Genomic DNA, 20,923 nt, shown 5'->3' on the forward strand with positions numbered 1-20,923 from the left:
ATTTTAATGGCCAGTACTGTAGTTGGGTCTATATCATCCCATTGTGCACAGCAATCTTTGAATATATATGATGGAGATAAGAGCGACTAACTTCATCTTAGACTCCTGCATGGTCTACAGCAACCAATATTGTTTACTATGTGACAATTTTTGATTAATGTCACCTATTGTTACATGCACTAAAGATGAATATGTAATTTTTGAAAACTAGATCTGCTGTAATAAACGAAGGAGATTTCGAGATCGATTGCTGTTCTTTCCTCCATTGTGTGTCTCTATAATTTATTTAATTATGATAAATAAAACCAAAATTTACACGATTTCTTAAGTATTTTTGTGTGTAGGGTGATCTCGTTGTCCGATTGTATCGGGAAGTCCGAGTATTTGTGTGCTCAGTGTATTCCGATTGCTTGTGTGTATCACGTGTTCTGCTTCATGGAGAAAATAGGGTTATTGACGAACAAATACATTCGTATCACCACAAACCTCCACTTACTTTTTCGTCTTTTCCGGTTTTCCCACAATAATTCATCATTCGTTTCCATATGCTATTGTGCTTGAGACATACATTCTCAGAAATGTCTTCCTGGAATGTAGGCCTGTTTCATTCTGACAGACTTCTTTTAGCGAGAAGTACCCTCTTTGGCAGCGCTGGTCAGATCCTGTGCCGTTCTTACTTCACGCATCAGAAACATTCTAGCGAACGCAAAGCGAAAGTAGACTCTCGTGGGCATAGTGACGAGAAGCCAGCGCAGCCGACGCCTGGAGCCGCTGCGCAGACTGCCAGCCTGCCGCCGCTGCCACCGCCAGCTCCAGCTCCAGCTCCAGAGAGCAAGTCTTCCAGCGGCTGCATCGGCGGCACCACGGACCGCCGGCTCACCAAACTGCGGCCGGAGCCCGAGGCGGCCGAGAGGCGCCGCCTGCGGCCAGCCGCCCCCGGGGAAGTCTACCGAGCCTTCCACGTCCTCGAGAAGCCCGAGAAGACGGTCACCTTCGAGATGGATGTACGGCCGCCCACGAGGGGCCGCAGGTACGGCACCTAGCTATCCTTCACCCAACTTGTATTTTGAACTGTTTCTTTTTTCAAATTTATAATTACATTCGTAATTAAAATTAAAAGACTTTAGTGTGGAAAATTTATAAATTAATTTTTCAGCTTCAGTCAATACTTCAGGCAATACCTACCGGAAAGACACGTTTCGGGAGTAGCAGAACACTGCTTAAATGACGGACACAGTATGAAATTTGATGAAACTGTGGTAGTTGCCAACATTTCCGCGGATTTTGGAAAAGTGTCTATAAAGAGGTGATTGAAATTAGGTTGGCGGATAATTTAATCAACAGAGACAATGGGTTTCCTCTTAGCAAGACGTGGAATCCTGTATTGTCCCGCATCAAAATTGAACGTTCTTCGGTGCGGCCCTGAGTGCGATATATCGTTGCCAGCAGTGTTCCACTAAGGGCGGCGCCACCTCCCTGTCTTGGAGGGCAGCATCCGTGATGGGCGGCGCATGCGCTGTGTACTGAACAGTGCCGTATATAGGACGTCGATTTTCAGCCTGGCGTCAGTTCTTAGCGGGACTCATCAGCAGAAGCAGCATTTTTCTGAAGATGGCGACCAGCTGGATCGCCGAAATATTGAGTGAAGCTGATTTTAGGATCCGGCAGCAAACACGAAGAGACGTTCAAGACTTATTACGCCGGGAAAGCCTACATAATCACATGATGAGGTATATTTACGGTGAGAGCCAGTGAGGTTACATGCGGAAATTTGTCCTTGTCCAGAAAGATTTGTTTAACTTTTATGCATCTCCCGAGTCACTTTTATGTAATATTGCACAATAATATCGTGCAATATTATTAAAATTCTCCCTTAGCTGATAAATAATTGGGCGATAAAGACGCAGCTACTGCGATAATTGCAAGTAGGAAACAATGATGGATGAAAAACTGGTTCGAAGAGTGTCGAAGATCGCTCACGAAAATGTGTCGAGGAAACTGTCATTAAACGAAAAAGGAAGATTATCATAATTCTCTGCGTGTTGTAGGTCCATTTGATACATTACTGAGAAGGGTTGTCCCTATACAACATAGGCGACTCCATATATAGGCACTTGGCTTCCCCCTACCTATTCCCACCTTGTAATTTGGAGTTTGGAGTTATTATTCATGCATTTTTACCATTAAATTCTAGAAATGATTTCACGTGATTCCGCTAACCTCGTTTAGCCAAATGTAGCGCTATGTGGCTGATAGACTGTGCTGTGGGCTTTTAGCAGTTACTGTACAGTTGTTCGTCGGTTTTTTGTATCAAAGTAATGTACCTATAACAAACACTGAGTGAGTAACACTCAGTTCTCTGAGAGATAACAAGTTGTTCGTGTCACCTACAGCATTTATTTGTTGTGCCATGACACGTCTCAAAGATGACTAGCTGATCTATTACAAAAATGTAAATTTTAGAGCCTTGCCCCTTGTTCATAAATTCCTGCAGACGACCATTTCCCCTAGAGCAAAAAGCAAAATACTACAATTAGAGACACAATTTCACCAAGTCAGCGCTTATTTAATATGCCATAACACCTGCCCATTGGCAATTCTTTCGAAGACTTTAAATTAACGAGCGCAGTTTCACCTTAAAGTATTTAAGACAGAGTTATAGAAACACGTCATGCAATATTATCTGCACTAAAGTATTATATTCGTATAGGTAATGAGTACACACACCTAGGTTCCTTTCGGAGTATACTGGTGCATTAGCTTCATACTTAACAATCATATACAACCGTTCGCTCGACGAAAGATCCGTACCCAAAGACTGGAAAGTAGCACAGGTCACACCAATATTCAAGAAAGGTAGTAGGAGTAACCCACTAAATTACAGGCCCATATCGTAAACTTCGATATGCAGCATGATTTTGGAACATAATATTGTGTTCAAACATTATGAATTACCTCGAAGAAAATGATCTATGGACACCCAGTCGGCCGGCCGAAGTGGCCGTGCGGTTCTAGGCGCTGCAGTCTGGAACCGCGAGACCGCTACGGTCACAGGTTCGAATCCTGCCTCGGGCATGGATGTGTGTGATGTCCTTAGGTTAGTTAGGTTTAACTAGTTCTAAGTTCTAGGGGACTAATGACCTCAGAAGTTGAGTCCCATAGTGCTCAGAGCCATTTGAACCAACACACAGTCATCATGGGTTTAGGAAACATCGTTCCTGTGAAACACAATTAGCTCTTTATTCACATGAAGTGTTGAGTGCTATTGACAACGGATTTCAGATCGATTCCGTATTTCTGGATTTCCGGAAGGCTTTTGACACTCTACCACACAAGCGGCTTGTAGTGGAATTTCATGCTTATGGAATATCGTCTCAGTTATGTGACTGGATTTGTGATTTCCTGTCAGAGCGGTCACAGTTCGTAGTAATTGACGGAAAGTCATCGAGTAAAACAGAAGTTATTTCTGGCGTTCCCCAAAGTAGTGTTATAGGCCCTTTGCTGTTCCTTATCTATATAAACGATTTGGAGGACCATCTGAGGAGCCTTGATTGCAGATAACGCTGCTGTTTATCGACTAATTAAGTCATCAGAAGATCAAAACAAGTTGCAAAATTTAGAAAAGATATCTGAATGGTGCGAAAATTGGCAGTTGACCCTAAATAAGGAAAAGTGTGAGGTCATCCACATGAGTGCTAAAAGGAATTCGTTAAACTTCGGTTACACGATAAACCAGTCTAATCTAAAAGCCGTAAATTCAACTAAATACCTAGGTATTACAATTACGAAAGACTTAAATTAGAAGGATCTAATGGAAACTGTCGTGGGGAAGGCTAACTAAAGACTGCGTTTTATTGGCAGGACACTTAGAAAATGTAACAGACCGACTAAGGAGACTGCCTACACTAAGCTTGCCCGTCCTCTTGTAGACAACTGTTGCGCGGTGTGGGATCCTTACCAGATGGGACTGAGGGAGTACATAGAAAAAGTTCAAGGAAAGGCAGCACGTTCCGTATTATCGCCAAATATGGGAGAGAGTGTCACAGAAATGATACAGGATTTGGGCTGGACATCATTAAAAGAAAGGCGTTTTTCGTTGCGACGGAATCTTCTCACGAAATTCAAATTACCAACGTTCTCCTCCAAATGTGAAAATATTTTGTTGGCACCGGCCTACATAGGGAGAAACGATCACCACGATAAAATCAGAGCTCGTACGGAAAGATACAGGTGTTCGTTCTTGCCGCGCGCTATACGAGAGTGCAATAATAGAGTATTGTGAAGGAGGTTCGATTAACCCTCTGCCGGGCAATTAAATGTGATTTGCAGAGTATCCATGTAGATGTAAGTGTCAATATGTACCTTTATGGCTCTGAGCACTATGGGACTTAACTTCTGTGGTCATCAGTCCCCTAGAACTTAGAACTACTTAAACCTAACTAACCTAAGGACATCACACACATCCATGCCCGAGGCAGGATTCGAACCTGCGATATGTACCTTTACGCATAAATTCGTAATAGGCCTATCTGATTATTTCAAAACATCGTCCTTCATGGCTATTTCCCGAGCAACAAATCATAAGATCCGGTCTTAACATGTTTGTTTTGTACTTATCCACCCTAACGTAGCATAGTGCCGGCAATGTTTTATACATGTCGATGCACTCTAATACTAATGCTCTTTCGTCTTGTTTTTGGACCATTTTCAACTCAAGAACAACGAACAGCGAACACAAAGGCATCCAGAGTCCTTAGTACACGAGAGACTAGTAAAAATACTGTCATTATTGCCGACAGGTGGCTCAATATTTCCAGGTAGTACGATATGTTTCAAGTTTTTGATGTGCTCAATATTAGTGCGCAACCTCTTAATCTCATCTTTACATGTTCGACATTATTGTTGCATCAAAAAATTTGTGCGTGACACTGACCGACTAGGGGCCGCTTTGAAGGTATTTGGAATGTAAACATCTGTACGTGAAAGTGTGAAGTGAAGGTTCTGTGTTTATTCTTGTGCTTTGTGTGTCAGAAATCGACGTATACGCCAATCATATAAGTAAATATAACACTGAGATGATTTGAACGCGTAACTCAGTTAAGGTACACACTAAAATAAATAAATGTTTTAGGACAAGAAACAAATTTCGCAATACGACCTCACTGGCGCACAAAGCAAATGTACCTCATCATACACCGAAGGAATCTATAATTAAAAAAGTAATATACGAGGCCGTGTTGAAAAGTAATGCCTTCGAATTTTTATGTGAACACTCTTAAAGCTTATTAACAAACAAATGTTATTAACACTCTTTCGCAGAAACAACAAAAAAAGCACATAAAATTTAAACGAATGCAAAACTCCCAAGATTAGCGATCTTTTACAGAAGCTTGAAATTTAGAGTGCACTTCAGTGCGAGATGCTTATACCATAGTTTCCACCAAGGTTATTTAAAAGGGGTTTCCGCAACAAAACTGTCTCGAAACCTGGCAGAAAATCCAGAGATATTCCGGTAGTATGTGAAGTATGCTGGCGGCAAGACACAATCAATGTCTTCTTTGCATGATAGCAATGGAAATACTATTGATGACAATGCTGCTAAAGCAATGTTACTAAACACAGACTTCCAAAATTCCTTCCCCAAAGAACACGAAGTAAATATTCCAGAGTTCGAATCAAAAACAGATCGACATGAGTAACTTAGGACCATATATCCTCGAAGTAGTGAAGCAAACTTAAATCATTTAATAAAAGCAAATCTTCCAGTCAAATTGTATGTCAATTAGGCTTCTTTCAGAGTATGCTGATGCAATAGTTCCATAGGTAACAGTCATATACAACCGTTCTCTCGACGAAAGATCCATAACCAAAGATTGAAAAGTTGCACAGGTCACACCAATACTCAAGAAAGGCAGTAGGAGTAATCCGCTAAATTACAGGCCCATACTATTCACGTCGATATGCAATAGGATTTTTTAACATATACAGGGGGTACATAAAGTCCTGGAACACTTTCAATTATTTATTGCACAAGAACTAAACATTCTGCAGATGACACACATTACATTTTGAAGAGAAGCTCTGAAAGTTTTTTTCACAAACATTCGATATGCGAGCCATGAGTGACGGTAGTCGAATTTTTGTCATACCCGTAACAGCATGGCATCATCGACTGTGGCACTCGCTTGCCATATTCTCTCCCGGAGCTCTGCCACATTACGCGGTAGAAGCGGTACATACACTAGATCTTTAATGTGTTCTCACAGAAAAAAGTTACACGGTGTGAGATCTGGTGTTTTTGTCCAACGCCAACACGCAGGAAGCTCGCTCCGCACCTGAACCCGCCATGTTTGAGACTAGCGCAGACTATCGGCAGATTACCAAACTACGCTGTAGCGGTGTACATGAAAAAAACTGATCACGGTTTCTCTTCAAAATGACAGACGTATAATATCTGTACAATGTTTGGTTCTTGTGCAGTAAATAATAGAAACTGTTCCCGAACTTTATGTACACCCTGTGTTGTGTTCAAACATTATGAATTACCTCGAAGACAACGGTCTATTGAGACACAGTGAACATGGATTTAGAAAACATCGTTCTTGTGAAACACAACTAACTCTTTATTCTTAGATTTCCATAAGGCTTTTGACACCGTACCTCACCTCACAAGCAGCTTGTAATCGAATTGCGTGCGTGTGGAATATCGTCTCAGATATGAGACTGGATTCAAGATTTCCTGTCAGAGAGCTCACAGTTCGTGGTAACTGACGGAAAGTCATCGAGTAAAACCGAAGTGATTTCTAACGTTCCCCAAGGTAGTGTTACAGGCCCTCTGCTGTCCCTTACCTGTATAAACGATTTAGGAGACAATCTGAGGAGTCGTCTTAGGTTGGTTGCAAACAATGCTGTCGTTTATCGTCTAGTAAAGTCATTAGAACATCAAAACTAATAGCAAAACGATTTAGAGAAGATATCTGTATGCTGCGCAGATTTGCAGTTGGCCCTAAATAATGAAAAGTGTGAGGCCGTCCACATGAGTGCTAAAAGGAATTCGTTAAACTTAGTTTACACGATAAATCGATCAAATCTAAAGGCCGTAAATTCATCGAAACGCCTAGAAATTACAATTGTAAACAACTTAAATTGGAAAGGAAATGTTGTGGGGAAGGCTAACCAACGACCGTGTTTTATTGGCAGAACACTTAACAAGATAAAAAGATTTACTAAAGAGACCGCCTGCACTATGTTTGTCCGTCCTCTGTTGGAGAACTGCTGTGCCGTGTGGGATCCTTACAAGATAGCATTAACGGAGTACATCGAGAAAGTTCAAAGAAGGGCAGCACGTTTTGTTTTATCGAGAAATAGGGGACAGAGTGTCACGGACATAATAGAGGATTTGGTGTGAGCATCATTAAAACAAAGGAGTTTACTGTTGTGGCGGGACCTTCTCACTAAATTTCAATCACCAACTTTCCCCTCCGAATGCGAAAATAGTTTGTTGACGGTGAATTACATAGGGAGAAATGGTCATGATAATAAAATAAGGGATATCAGAGCTCGCACGGAAAGATTAAGTGCTCGTTTTTTCCGGGCGCTGTCCGGGAGTGGAATACCAGAATTATTGTGAAGGTAGTTCGATGAACCCTCTGCCAGCCACTGAAGTGTGATTTTCAGAGTAGCCATGTAAGTGTGATTTGCAGAGTAGCGATGTAGATGTAGAACATTCAACCTCGTTATTCTTCATGTCTATATATTTGCAGCCCTCTGCCGCTAGAGGGATCCGAATTGTAGCGTGTAACATGGCTGTAATATATCTCGTGATCTAGCGGTAGCGCCTTTGGTTAGTAATCGAAACATCGTCGGTCCCGGATTTTATTTATTTATTTATTTATGCATTTATTTTACCTGGCAAGATTAGGGCCTTCAGGCCATCTCTTACACCTAACCAGGCATACTCAGATTCAACAAATTTCAGTTTCTACAGAACATTAAGGACATACAACATGTTATACAGTATTAATGTTACAGAAAAAAATAGAGATTATAAAAGTAGTACAATGATAATTATAACAATCAAAAAATAATTATAACAATCAAGAATAATAATAATAGTAATGACTATGTATATGAAAGTAGTATTTTTTTCTTTTATGAATGTCAGTCCTATTGCTAGTTGGGAATTTTCTCGTTATATTCTTGCCGCTTGTGAGTTATTCTCATCAAGTAGAGACATAAGACGATAGAATGGGGTGAAAGAGATATAGAAGAGGTAGACAGGTTAGAGGAAGAGAAATACAGTAGAATGGTAAAATTCGAAGCTATGATGGAGAGGAGAAAGAAAAAGATGAGAGGGGCACGACAATGGTGGCTATACCGTCCCTAATATGTAAGTCTTGAGTTCCCTCTTGAATGTTAAGTGGTTCTGGATAAGACGCAGATCACAGGGGAGCGCGTTCCATAGTCGTATGGCTGAGATGGAGAATGACACGGAGAAAGATTTTGTGTTATGTAAAGGTACAGCCAAGATGCTAGACGTATCCGATCTGGTATTGCGGTTGTGGAATGATGATAGGTGTTTAATGTGAGAAGATCAGTATTGGGGGCACCAGTGGCTAAGAAATCGATGAAGTAAGCACATCGTGTGGAGATCGCGTGCCTTATGTGGGCGTATCCAACCTAGCTGGGAGTATGAAGGACTGATATGAACATACAACCGTATATTGCATACGTATCTAACGCAAGCATTCATCACTAGCTCGAGGCATCTCGAATTTTCACTATTTGTGCCGTGTTGAACTACATCACAGTAGTAAAGATTAGGCAAGACTAGTGTTTGGACTAATTTTTGTTTAACACGGGTTGGAAATATTTTTCTAAATTTTTGAATTGCTTGTAGGGAGGAGAGCGATTGCCGGCAAGTTGTGACTGTTTGTTCTTCCCAGTTTAGGTGTTCATCCAAGATTATTCCAAGGTCTTTTACTGTTTTTGGTATGGTAGTTGAGTACCATTGAGGAGTATTTGAGGGACTGTTTCGCGAAAGTACCGACTGATTAACTTTGGATGAGATATAAGTATGACCTGGGATTTCTTGGGGTTTAGTTTCAGACCTAGGTTCTGTGCCCATCGAGAAACAGAGCAAAGATCTGCGTTCATACTCGCTGCTGCGTGAGCAATGTTCTTGGGGCTTGCACTTATGTACAGTTGGATGTCGTCGGCATATAGATGGTAGTTGCAGGAGTGAATCACTGAAGAAATATCATTAATGTACAGTGAGGAGAGTAATGGACCAAGGACGGAGCCTTGGGGAACTCCGGAGCGCATGTTTTTCCATGATCACTTTTCCGACCCACAAATGACTTGTTAACTTCTGTTTTTGAGGTAGCTGTCGAACCAGTGTATTGCGCTGTTTGAGAAATTTAGCTGCTTCATTTTAATTAGTAATATATCAAAGTCAACTGTATCAAAAGCCTTGCTAAAGTCAAGCAGTGTTAGGATGGTAGCTTCACGTCTGTCCATAGCATGTTTAATGTCATCAGTTACTTTGATTAATGCAGTTGCTGTACTATGGTGCTTTCGAAAGCCTCACTGATATTTGTTGTGGATGTTATGAGTTTTGAGGTAATCTGTCAGCTGTTCATGGACGATGTATTCTAGGGCTTTAGATATTGCAGGCAGTATGCTGATCGGCCTGTAGTCACCTGGCGATTTAGGGTTGTCAGTCTTGGGTATAGGTTGAATTAAACTTTGCTTCCACTCAGTAGGATATGTACTACCGACAAGAGACAGGTTGAAGATGTCTGTGATAACTGGAGTAATAGTGTCTATGACATTCTTAATCATGCCAATGCTCAGTCCATCATTTCCTACTGCCTCGGAAGAGATTCTCATAATTGCCTTGTGTACTGTGCCGGTAGTTACATGTTTTAGGAAAAACTTGTCTCTCGAGAGATTTATATCTTGGGGCTGGCAATTTGTCGCTGCGTGGCAGTTTACAGCTGTTGAGAAGAAATCGTTTAATTCTTCTGCAGACGCTTGATAAACAGCGTCAGATCTTCGCTTCCCTATACCGAAACTGCGCAGCTTTTTCCACAGTGCAGCAGGTTTTGATATGCCGCATATGACAGAGCGGGCATGTCTGACTTTGGCATTCCTCACGCTTTGCTTGGTTCTATTTCGGAGTTTCCTATAAGCTTCGTACTCCTCGGGAGTTGGGTTACGCTTGAAGGCCCTATGTGCAGCATCACGTTTATTCATTAACTGGCGTAATGCAGTGGTGAGCCATGGAGCGGGAGCTCTCTTTACCTTGACAGTGCGTTGAGGAGCATGTTTATCATACAGTGCAATAATTTTGCGACATAATTACCGAATTTTTCCGTCTAAAGTCGGTTCATTGCTTATATCATGCCAAGGGATGTCTGAGCAATCCTTTTGAAGAGCGTCATGGTTAACATTTTCTAGGTTTCTGTAGGTTACCAGTTGAGATTTTTCTTTGGTAGTATGCACTGAGTAATTTAAGAATATCACGTCGTGAGCAGAGAGTCCTGGAGCGGATGTCTGATTGGCGCGAATTATTTTATCTGGTCGCTTTGTTGCTATTGTATCTATGAGTGTATGGCTGTGTGGCGTGTGATGAGTTGGGTCCAGCGGTGTTAAACTCATATCATTGGAGTGGAACAGTCTCCTTAGTTTTTCTGCAGAGGGAGATTTTAACTGTAAGTCGATGTTTGTGTCGCCCATAATGATTATGTGTTCATACAGTGTCACAAGCGAGGACAGGGCAGACTGAAAGGAGGACATAGCACCGACGTTTGGAGGTTTATAGATTACTCCAATTAGCAGTTTCTGATTTGATGTATTTATTTCGAAAAACAAGAACTCTGCTTCTCCTTCGCCCTTTGCATCCAATGTGCATAGTACAGTAGGTCTCAGATCAGAGCAAACATAGGCACCCACACCACCCCCGCGTCGTGTTTCACGATCTGCCCTTAGGAGAGAGTAACCAGTGATTCGGATAGCGTTGGAAGAAATGTTTGGTTTCAACCAAGTTTCAGAGACGAGGATAATATGGAACAGCGATTGGCAGAACAGGTCACAGAACTCGTCGAAGTGAGCCGTTAGCGACTGAGCGTTCGCGTGGGCCACAAAGAGCCCGCCGCCGGAACCGGTTCGACCCATTGTGGCCGCCTGTAGGACCGAGCGCGCTCCGTCTACCTGCTGGCCGGAAGAGGGACAAAAGCTGGATTTCGCGAGGGAAGACATATTTACAGGTGTGTCCAAGGTCGTGACTGACTCAAGCGTCTGTGGGCTAAAGGTGGAAGACAAGCTGGAGGTATCGGAGAAAGGAGCAAAAAGAAAGATGGAAAGTGGCAGTAGTGGTTACGAAAAAGGTAATAGTAGTAGTAGTGGTAGTGACGAGGATGAAAATAACAGATGTAGAAAGGCGGTTTTAAGGAGATTCCTGTTAATGGAGAATGTTAATTCCCGTTTGACTGACAATATGCATATACATGAGCACTTATGATAGACAAATAAAGAAGCAATATTTATGTGAAACAACTGACTGATTTTAAATAGAGTACTTATGGTACTTATAGAAATAACGAAGCAATATTTAGGTAAAAAATGAAAAGAAAGAATAAAAATTAACTTATATTAGACAGAGTACAATATGAGACTTTGTGTCTCGCGAGATTTCGCTCAGTCTTTCAGTTCGGACATGTTCGTCACCGTTTTCCTCCCTCCTTCCGTCTTGACTACGATCCTGCCATCCTGGGTCCATACATTTTTAAACGCCACCATTGCTAAAATTTTGTACAAAAAGCATCAACAATGGCGACCGGAGAGTTCCAGCATAAGAAGTCACCCTCACTTTGCCAACGGCCCTGTCAAAGAGGGCGGAGGAGCGGATAGAGATTCAGGGCATACTCTTACCCCTTGGGTTGGAAACTGTTCCTAAAAGACGGAAAAATCAGCAGTGATCTACTGCATCAGTACGCAAAAGCAATTGAAACCACTGCACTAAAGATCATAACATGTATCCACAAGACCTGAGGCCTGTAACTGAAAAAGTGTCACAATGATCGTACAATATGCAAAAGATTCCGGTCCATCCCTCATTCGGATTTCTCGAAGGGGACTGCCAGCGGGAGGTGACTGTGACAATAGTTTGAATAATCAACGAAAGGATAACGTTCTACGAGCTGGGGTGTGGAATAACGGGAGTTTGAACGAGGTATGTAAGCTAGACAATCTGAAAAGGAAATTACTAAGGTTCAATCTAGATATAGTGGGCGTCAATGAAGTGAAACGGAAAGAGGCAAGGACTTCTGGTCAGATGAATATAGTATAATATCAAAAGCAGCAGAAAATGTAATAAAGGGAGTAGGATTCGTAATAAATAGAGGGTAGGGTAGAGAATGAGTTACTGTGAACAATTCAGTAGCAGGGTTGTTCTCATTAGAATCGACAGATGACGAACACCGACAACAATAGCTCAGGTATAAGTGCCGACGCGGCAGACAGATGGTGAAGGAATAGAGAATGTATATGAGGATACTTAACGGGTTATTCATTACGTAAAGAGAGATGAAAATCTAATAGTCTTGGGGGATTGGAATGCGGTTATAGGAGAACGAGCAGAAGAAAGGGTTATGGGAGAATATCGCTTTGGTAGTAAGAATGAGAACAGAGAAAGACTAATAGAGTTCTGCAATAAATTTGAGATGGTAATACCGAATATTCTGTTCAGTAATCATAAGACGAGGAGGTATACTTCGAAAAGGCCGGGAGATAAAGGAAGATTTCAGTTAAATTACATCATGATCAAGCAGAGATTCCGAAATCAAATATTGGATTATAAGGTATGCCCAGGGGCATATATAGACCTAGAACACGATTTGGTAATGATGAAGAGTAGGCCTAAGTTTAAGAGACTAGTCAGGAAGAATCAACGCACAAAGAAGTGGGATACAGAAGTACTATGGAATGCTGAGATATGCTTGAAGTTCTCTGTGGAGGCTACAGATACTGTGACAACGAATAGCTCAGTAGGCAATTCAGTTGAAGAGGAATGAACATCTCTAAAAGGCGCAATGTATGGAAAACACTGGCAAAAAGAAGGGAAAGTATGATAGCGCACGTGTTTGTTAAGACATCAGTGAATAAGTTCCATGGTACTAGAAGGAGTGGTAGAGGGCAAAAGCTATAGAGGAAGACAGAGATTGGAATTAACTGACCAAATATTTGAGGACATAGGCTGCAAGTGCTAGTTTGAGATGAAAAGGTTAGCACAGGAGAGAAATTCGTGGCGGACCGCATCAAATTAGCCACAAGACTGCTAACTCAAAAACTTGGATGTGTGTAACCTGCGTGAGAAGCAGCGTTTTATAATCGAATTTCAAATTCGAAAGGTTCGTTCACACATGAAGTACCCCCTCCTTCAACACGACAATACCAGAGCACACACGAGCACTGTGATATCTACAGCCATCCCACATCTTGTATTCATTGTCATCGATTATCCTCCGCACAGTCTCAACTTAGCCGCATCCGATTTTCATCTGTTTCCAAAACTTAAAGAACACCTTCGACGACTTCACTTAGATAGCAATGAAGCGTTTCAAGCATAGGTGAGGTTATTACTCTGTCAACAAAGTCAAACATTCTGAACTGACGGTATCAACAAACTGGCCTCCTGTTGGTAGAAATATGTCTGTCGCCAGGGAGACTAAGGTCAGAAATAAATATTTATACATAAAGAGGTAAAGCAAAGCACCTGTAATGGTAGCATGCTGCCAATAAATATTGTAAGGACTGAAGCTGACAAATTCTCGTATAAATCTCGTAAAACAGTCACTGACTTCAAAAAATTCAATGCAACGTGGATAAATTTAAGTTATAGTGTAAAGAGATAAGACAAGGGACCACTAACCCATCTCTGGTATGGAAAGTAACATGAATACACTGCTGACAACTAAAATGACACCATGAAGACCGAATGCAAGAAACGTCAAACTGACGTGATGTATTATGCGAAATGCTCGAATAAGCAAGTGATTAGCATCTCAGCACAATCGCACGAGGAAGGTAGATGTAATGCCGGATACGTTCTGTATAAAAGAAAGATTACAGACCCACCTTCTCATTCAGAAATGGCACTTGAATGCTGCTCGGTTGTGAGATGATGGTGTTTTGCTTTGTGTGAGACGGAGAAAAGTCCACCAGAGTTAGGATTATGGCCTATCGAAACAGCGATTTATCGCCCTGTGATATCCCACTGCTGTCTATAGCGTAAGGAATTGGTTGGTTCAGCAGACCACACTCAACGCCATACAGCATCTCAGCGGCCGCATTGTTGCGGCTTACTTGACGCGGCAGCAGAGAAAGGAGCGCCAACGATAGTGAAGCGAACGGGAGTGGCAAAACGTCTCCGAGGAGAAAGATCGTTGCTAGATTGCATTTTTTGTCGTCTTATTGGCTTAACATCTGTCTTGATGGAACTTCTGGTTCGCTTGGTCGGGTATTAGGTCTCAGAGACGTTCTCTCTCAACAACACAACACAAAACCGCATGTTTCCTGTGCTGTCCTGACCTACTACGATATAGAGGGTGTTCTACGGTTCCCCTGACCAGCGCGTTATCCAGATCTCTCATGCACTAAAAACATCTGGTTGTGAGTCGCCGAGGGCTAAGGAGACTAACACTCGCCAACACCTAAGGCTTGTGAACTCAGCAAGGAAATATATACAAGTGTCTGCCACTCAAATTTACGTAGAAACATTCCCAGGTGTAAATAAACGATCCTGATGAAACTTGGCGGGTGTGCAGAGGAGTCAAAATAATGCAAGACTTTTTTTCATGTTTACCCAATTTGAATTTTAAAGGGTAAAACACACTCCAAAAGGTAATTTCGAATATTAGGTTTAAAGATAATATCTTTGAAACCAAACTACATAAAAAGTGTGTTTCTTACAAGAGTTGAAATGTAATTAATGTTACTGAAAACTACGTAACCAACTTTTGTAATATTCTGAAATTTTGCAAAACATCTCAACACCGTTACCTAATTTTCAAAAATGGAAAACATTTGTTACAATGTAAATTAAAGAAGCGTTAATGCCACATACATATAGTTCAGTAGAACTAGATATGAAAATCTTCTAACAAAGTTCTTCCAACATCGAAAACTACATATGGCCAATGGTCGAACCTTTCTCGCCGAGCCTCTTGGGGTCACCAGAACAAGTTCCTTGTCCTCAGCTACGATGCTTGAAATGGTCCTTCCACATTAAACACCCCAAGAATCTAACAGTGACACAAATTTTTCTACCACATTGGGAAAGAAAACGTCCTTTAAATACTTTTTGATCTACTCATACATCAATTTATCAAATGTAGATACTGTCACAACAACATTTTTGGTTTCAAAAACAGATTCTAGAATTCTCGGTCCAAACTGTCCATTAGTTTCTTTTAGAACAACGGAAAGGCGGGTGGTCAGCGTCAAAATCCGCTTAGAGCGTCGTAGCAGAGAACAAGGAACTTGTTCATCTGGTGATCCCTGAAGGCTCGACAGGTAAGGTACGGCCGTGGGATGTATTCTGCTATCAATGTTGGAAGAACTTTGTGGGAGTATTTTGAGAACTAGTTCTTCTGAGTGACTGTGATGCCAGTCTCCCCATGAGAATCAATATAATCAACCTGCAGTCATTAGTACATCAGCAGTTCTCTTCGCCAACATTTTCCAATGTTCTGAAATACACCTGGTTTACATCAGGATATTTAGAGGATCACCTACCACAATTTGAAATCCTGTTGAATTTTGTTTTCTCCGCGGTGCGTATTATGTGAAAAAATTTGGTATATTTTATTGTATGACGCAAAAAAAGTTATGTTTTGAGGATTTCTTTACAAACTATCGCTATTTTGTGATTTAATGTCATAATGATGAGTTACATAATATTTTCAATTATCACAATACGCATATGTGAATGTGAAACGATACAGAAAGAAATCGATAAAATAAATAACTGGAATAATGATGAACATTTAGATACATTAATCATACACGTTGAAAATACTCCAACAGCACACTGTGTAAGACTACAGCTTATTTCCGGAAATGATACATGAGAAACCAGGTTTATTACATGTGGATGTATGTGGCGTGAAAGCTTATTTAATTTATGTTGTAACAAAAGTTTTCATTTTTCAAAATTATATAATAGCGGTGGGGTATTTTGCAAAATTTAAAATTATTATTCGCCGCGCGGGATTAGCCGAACGATCTAGGGCGCTGCAGTCATGGACTGTGCGGCTGGACCCGGCGGAGGTTCGAGTCCTCCCTCGGGCGTGGGTGTGTGTGTTTGTCCTTAGGATAATTTAGGTTAAGTAGTGTGTAAGCTTAGGGACTGATGACCTTAGCAGTTAAGTCCCGTAAGATTTCACATTTGAACATTTTTTTTTTTTTTCAAATTATTACAAAATCTGACTGCACAGTTTTCAAGAACGTTAATTACATTTCCATTTTTCCAGGAAACACATTTTTTTTTATATATCATGGTTTCAAAGATATTCCCACTAAAGCTAACAGGCTATGCCAAATTACCTTTCGGTTTGTGGTTTACCCTCTTGAAGTGAAATTGAGCAATAGTGAAAATATACGTATTGCATTATTTTGATCCCTCTATGTACCCACCAAGTTTCATCAAGATAGTTTATGTACAGCTGAAAATGTTTCCTTGTCAGTTCGACTTGATGCCTAGCCATGTTAAAGCTGGTGTTGCTGCCAAGACTGCCAGATGTGCCAACCTTCGCACCCTGCATGTCTTCAGGTCACATACGAGCATAAATAAGAATTTTAAAAATCTGCAAACGTCACTTACGTTTTCTTCTTACTATACTGTAAACACACAATAAGTAAAATTTCGCCTTTACTGTCCATCCTGGTCTTGTAATTTTAGTGACTAGTGATGTACTTTTGGGGTCAATATGCGCAAATAATGGCTGGTGGTCTACGTGATTCTGAACTATAGCCAGAAAAGAAGCTTTGAAAATTCTTTACGATGGACCAGAAATGACAGAAGAGCGCTTAATTGTCCATTACATGCTGAATTGGCTCCATATTATTTAAACCTGTCATGTTCTGCTGAGCGAGAGAGATGTATTACTTCATACTCATGAAACTAATGTCAGACATTTCAGCCGTATGAACTGAGGCATCATCATATTCCGGGATAAATTTGCCATTACCAACAAACTCTATTACTGCCAAGGAACTCACCTGTTTAATATGATTTCGAGAACTTTGCTAGCCATACTGTTACACTTGATACCAATAAGTTTGGTCAACACATGAGTATTACGGAAATGCTTCGTGAACTTAGACAAGACTTCCTGGAGAGAAGACGACGTTCTTTTAGTGAACCAGTATTGAGAAAGTTTTGAGAACCACTATTTGTGACGGACCACATAACGATTCTGCTGACACCAACATATGTATAGTGTAAGGACCTCGAAGGCAGGATAGAAATCGGGGCTTTTCGGGAAACATGTAGACAGTAGTTTTTCCCTTGCTCAGTTTGCGAGTCTAATATGAAAATGAATGAATAAACAGTATTAGAAGGTACCCTTCGCCATGGCTTGAATAAGAGACACAGGAAGACAGAGAGAGAGAGAGGAACAAACCATTCGGAGTCACGCACCTACAATAAATATGCTGACTTATGAATTAGGCGTAGCTGGCAGTGGCCCCCGTAGTCAGTCCTGTCATGAAAAAGGTTGCGTTTGTTTGGCTGCCGCAGTGTGTCACGCAGCGGCCGCGGCAGCCGCTGCTCCGACGAGCGTGGCAGCTGCTCGCTGGACCGCGCGCTGTCGCCAGGCTACCGGATGCACGTGCTCAATGTGGACGACAACGGCAACAGCGCCCCACACCGTCAGCCAGACATCTCCCCAACCGACACTGAAGGCACCGCAGCCGCTCCAAGGCCTACCTCGCCCACTGCACGCCGTGAGTACCACTGCCCTCACGCATATGATGTTCTACTCCGCTACGGACATACTATTCAGCCTCGATGATTCAGTCAGTCTTTGACTTTCTTCCATACAACGATGAATAAATAAATCTAGAGCATCCAACTCACTTTTCTCCACCCCCTAATCTACTTCCAATGTCAGGCGGAATCACGTGAAAGATTGTCTTTTAGAGATCGGCGCAGCTGAGTTTAAAGTTTTGTGCCAAGCTTGAAGCAGATCTCTGCATTGGCTTCTAAATGGGCAGAGAATCATTTAAAAATTGACGAATTCTAAGAAAGATTGCATCCAGATACAACCTGCAAATTTATATTCTATAACATTTTTCGTATGAATCACAGTTTTAAGATAGTGTATACTGATGATTCAAATTAAGGGAATTGAATAAATTCCATATAGCACAGAGTTCCATGCAATCCTGGAGGCATCGAAGTACATGAGACATCTTCAGTGCAAAAAGTTTCTCTTCTCCTCCAAGCATTGCAACAAACGTATCCAGCAGATAAAATGGTACAAACAATTTCGGACAATCTGCTCCTTCTTCAGTAGCAGAGGTCTTGTGCATCAGAACGCCGAAATGACACCCCTCTGCCCTCATCCCCCAACCTGTGATTCCTGTGGCTTCAACCGGCTTCAAACAAACCTATGCCCTATATGCTACCCTTCATCATACACATTCAGTATCTCGCAATTGTGCTATTTGGTATGAGTCCCAAATACTTGACCAATATTTTAGGATGAGTCACATGAGTGTTTTGTAATCACTTTCCTTTGTGTAGATTGATTGCATTTTTGCCCTTATCCTACTAATGGAGCAAAGCCTGTCACCCGCTCTACCTAGGACTGAGTCTACAAAATCAGTCCACTTCATATTACTGCAAATATGGTTACACCCAGGTACTTTTATGTGTTAACTTATTCTGACTCTGACTCGAAATTGTAGTCAAAGACTACTACAGTTTTACAACTGGGTAGTGCTTTTCTGAAGGTTTAAAATGAGTTGCCAATTATTTGCACCAACATGAACTCTTATCAAGATCACACTGAATATTTATATAATATTTTTACAGGCAGTGCTTCATTATAAATATCTGGTGTCATCAGTGAAAGATCTGTGGTTACTATTAATATCATCTGCATATGAAACGTCCTGGCAGATTAAAACTGTGTGCAGTCCTAGTCTCAAACTCAGGATCTTCGCCTTTCACAGGCAAGTGCTCTACCAACTGAGCTACCCAAGCACAACTCACGACCTGTCCTCACAACGTTACTTCCACCAGTACCCCATCTCCTACCTTCCAAACTTCACAGAAGCTCTCCTGAAAAACTTGCAAGACTAACACTCCTGAAAGAAAGGAGTTCAGCCAGTTGAGCACTTGCCCATCAAAGGCAAAAGTCCCAAGCTTGAGTCTCGGTCCAGCACACAGTTTTCATCAGCCAGGAAGTTTCATAAAAGTGCACAATCTTCTACAGAGTGAATATTTCATTCATTGTCTGCATACTCATTAGTGTACAACATGAACAATATGGGTGCCAACAAATTTTCCTTGTCGAAACCTGACATTACTTCTGTATGTGTTTGTCACTCTCTATCCCAGATATCATGCTGTGTCCTCCCTAAAAGAAATTCTTCAGTCTAGTTGCAAACTTCATATGATATCCCATATGATCACATTTTGTTTAATAAGCATTAGTGTGATAATAAAGTCAAATGCTTTTTGGAACACATGAAATGCTGCACCTCAATCCATGTATTGTGTTCATAAGACCAAAGTCTTTTGAATCCATGCTGGTTGGCATGGAGAGGGTTTTTTGCTATGAACTACCGCATTCAAGCTTCTCTATCAGTATGTAAGAAGAAATATAGCCAAACCATTTCCATACTATGTAAATTATTTACTTCAAATAATAATGAAAATATCAAACAATAATTCCATATCAGGGAATGATATTAACTCAGCTAAAAACATTTTGTTCATTCATGTGATCAATCAGCCCTAATATAAAGCAAAAATAATATCATTACTGCCATTAACAGAAAACATATTTTGTACTATAAATAAGGTACTGTAACATTAATTTCCATTGTAAAAACAACTTACTCAAATGCACATATGATAAATAAATCAGGAATACTGTCCTACAAAGAAATATTAATGTCACAGGAATGAAGCTGAACTGACAGACACTTGAAGATAAGCCAAAGTACCACATTTCATGAACCAACATGTAGTGAGTAATCTAGGAATCTATGCATCACTCCCACAGAGATAGTAAAAGTAAGATGAGACTGAGTACAGTGGACACAAAGGCATGAAAGCAATCATTATTCCTGCTGTAGCTTAGGATATGGCTGGGGGTTGTGCAGGCATAGGCTTAGTTTTGTGAAGCAATTATTAAACATAAAATATTTTTTAAAATAGAAAAATGATAACAAAACAGAAGTTAATTTACATTCCAATACAGCACCTTTAAGCATAGCTTATCTACAGAATATCAACATAAAATGCCTTTAGCATAATGAAAATAAAATTCAGCTGATTTCACACCAGCAGACAGAATTAAGCTAATAACAATAATAGTTAGAATATTTGGCCCTTGGCCACAGGCAAAAAAAGGCCAATAAAATTGGCCTCTACAATTAACCACACACCAACAGATTATGAAACAACTCTTTGACTTACTTGATGCTACTTACATTGGCACTCAACTAAATACAAATCTAAAACTACTCTCATCACCAGCTAGACACGAAAACAAAATTACTATTAACTATCTATGAGGCGTGGGACACACGTTCAAGGATACTTCAATTCAATAAAGACAAGACAATAATTACCAATCAAACACAAATTCTGACTTGTAATTTCCAGCAGATTGTATTTAACAAT

At 40.9% G+C, this 20,923-nt stretch overlaps 1 protein-coding gene across 1 annotated transcript in view; it reads left to right on the plus strand.

Annotated features, from left to right (window-relative positions):
* Positions 1-20,923, plus strand: part of LOC126176225 (uncharacterized) — a 58,143-nt gene that overhangs the window by 20,272 nt on the left and 16,948 nt on the right. Inside the window, exons 4-5 of the mRNA XM_049923369.1 lie at positions 701-1,030; positions 17,804-18,009. Of these exons, the coding sequence (XP_049779326.1) occupies positions 701-1,030; positions 17,804-18,009 (536 nt within the window). The remainder of the gene's footprint in view (positions 1-700; positions 1,031-17,803; positions 18,010-20,923) is intronic.

The sequence above is a fragment of the Schistocerca cancellata genome, chromosome 3, assembly GCF_023864275.1.
Source record: "Schistocerca cancellata isolate TAMUIC-IGC-003103 chromosome 3, iqSchCanc2.1, whole genome shotgun sequence".
In the NCBI taxonomy this organism is placed as follows: Eukaryota; Metazoa; Arthropoda; class Insecta; order Orthoptera; family Acrididae; genus Schistocerca; species Schistocerca cancellata.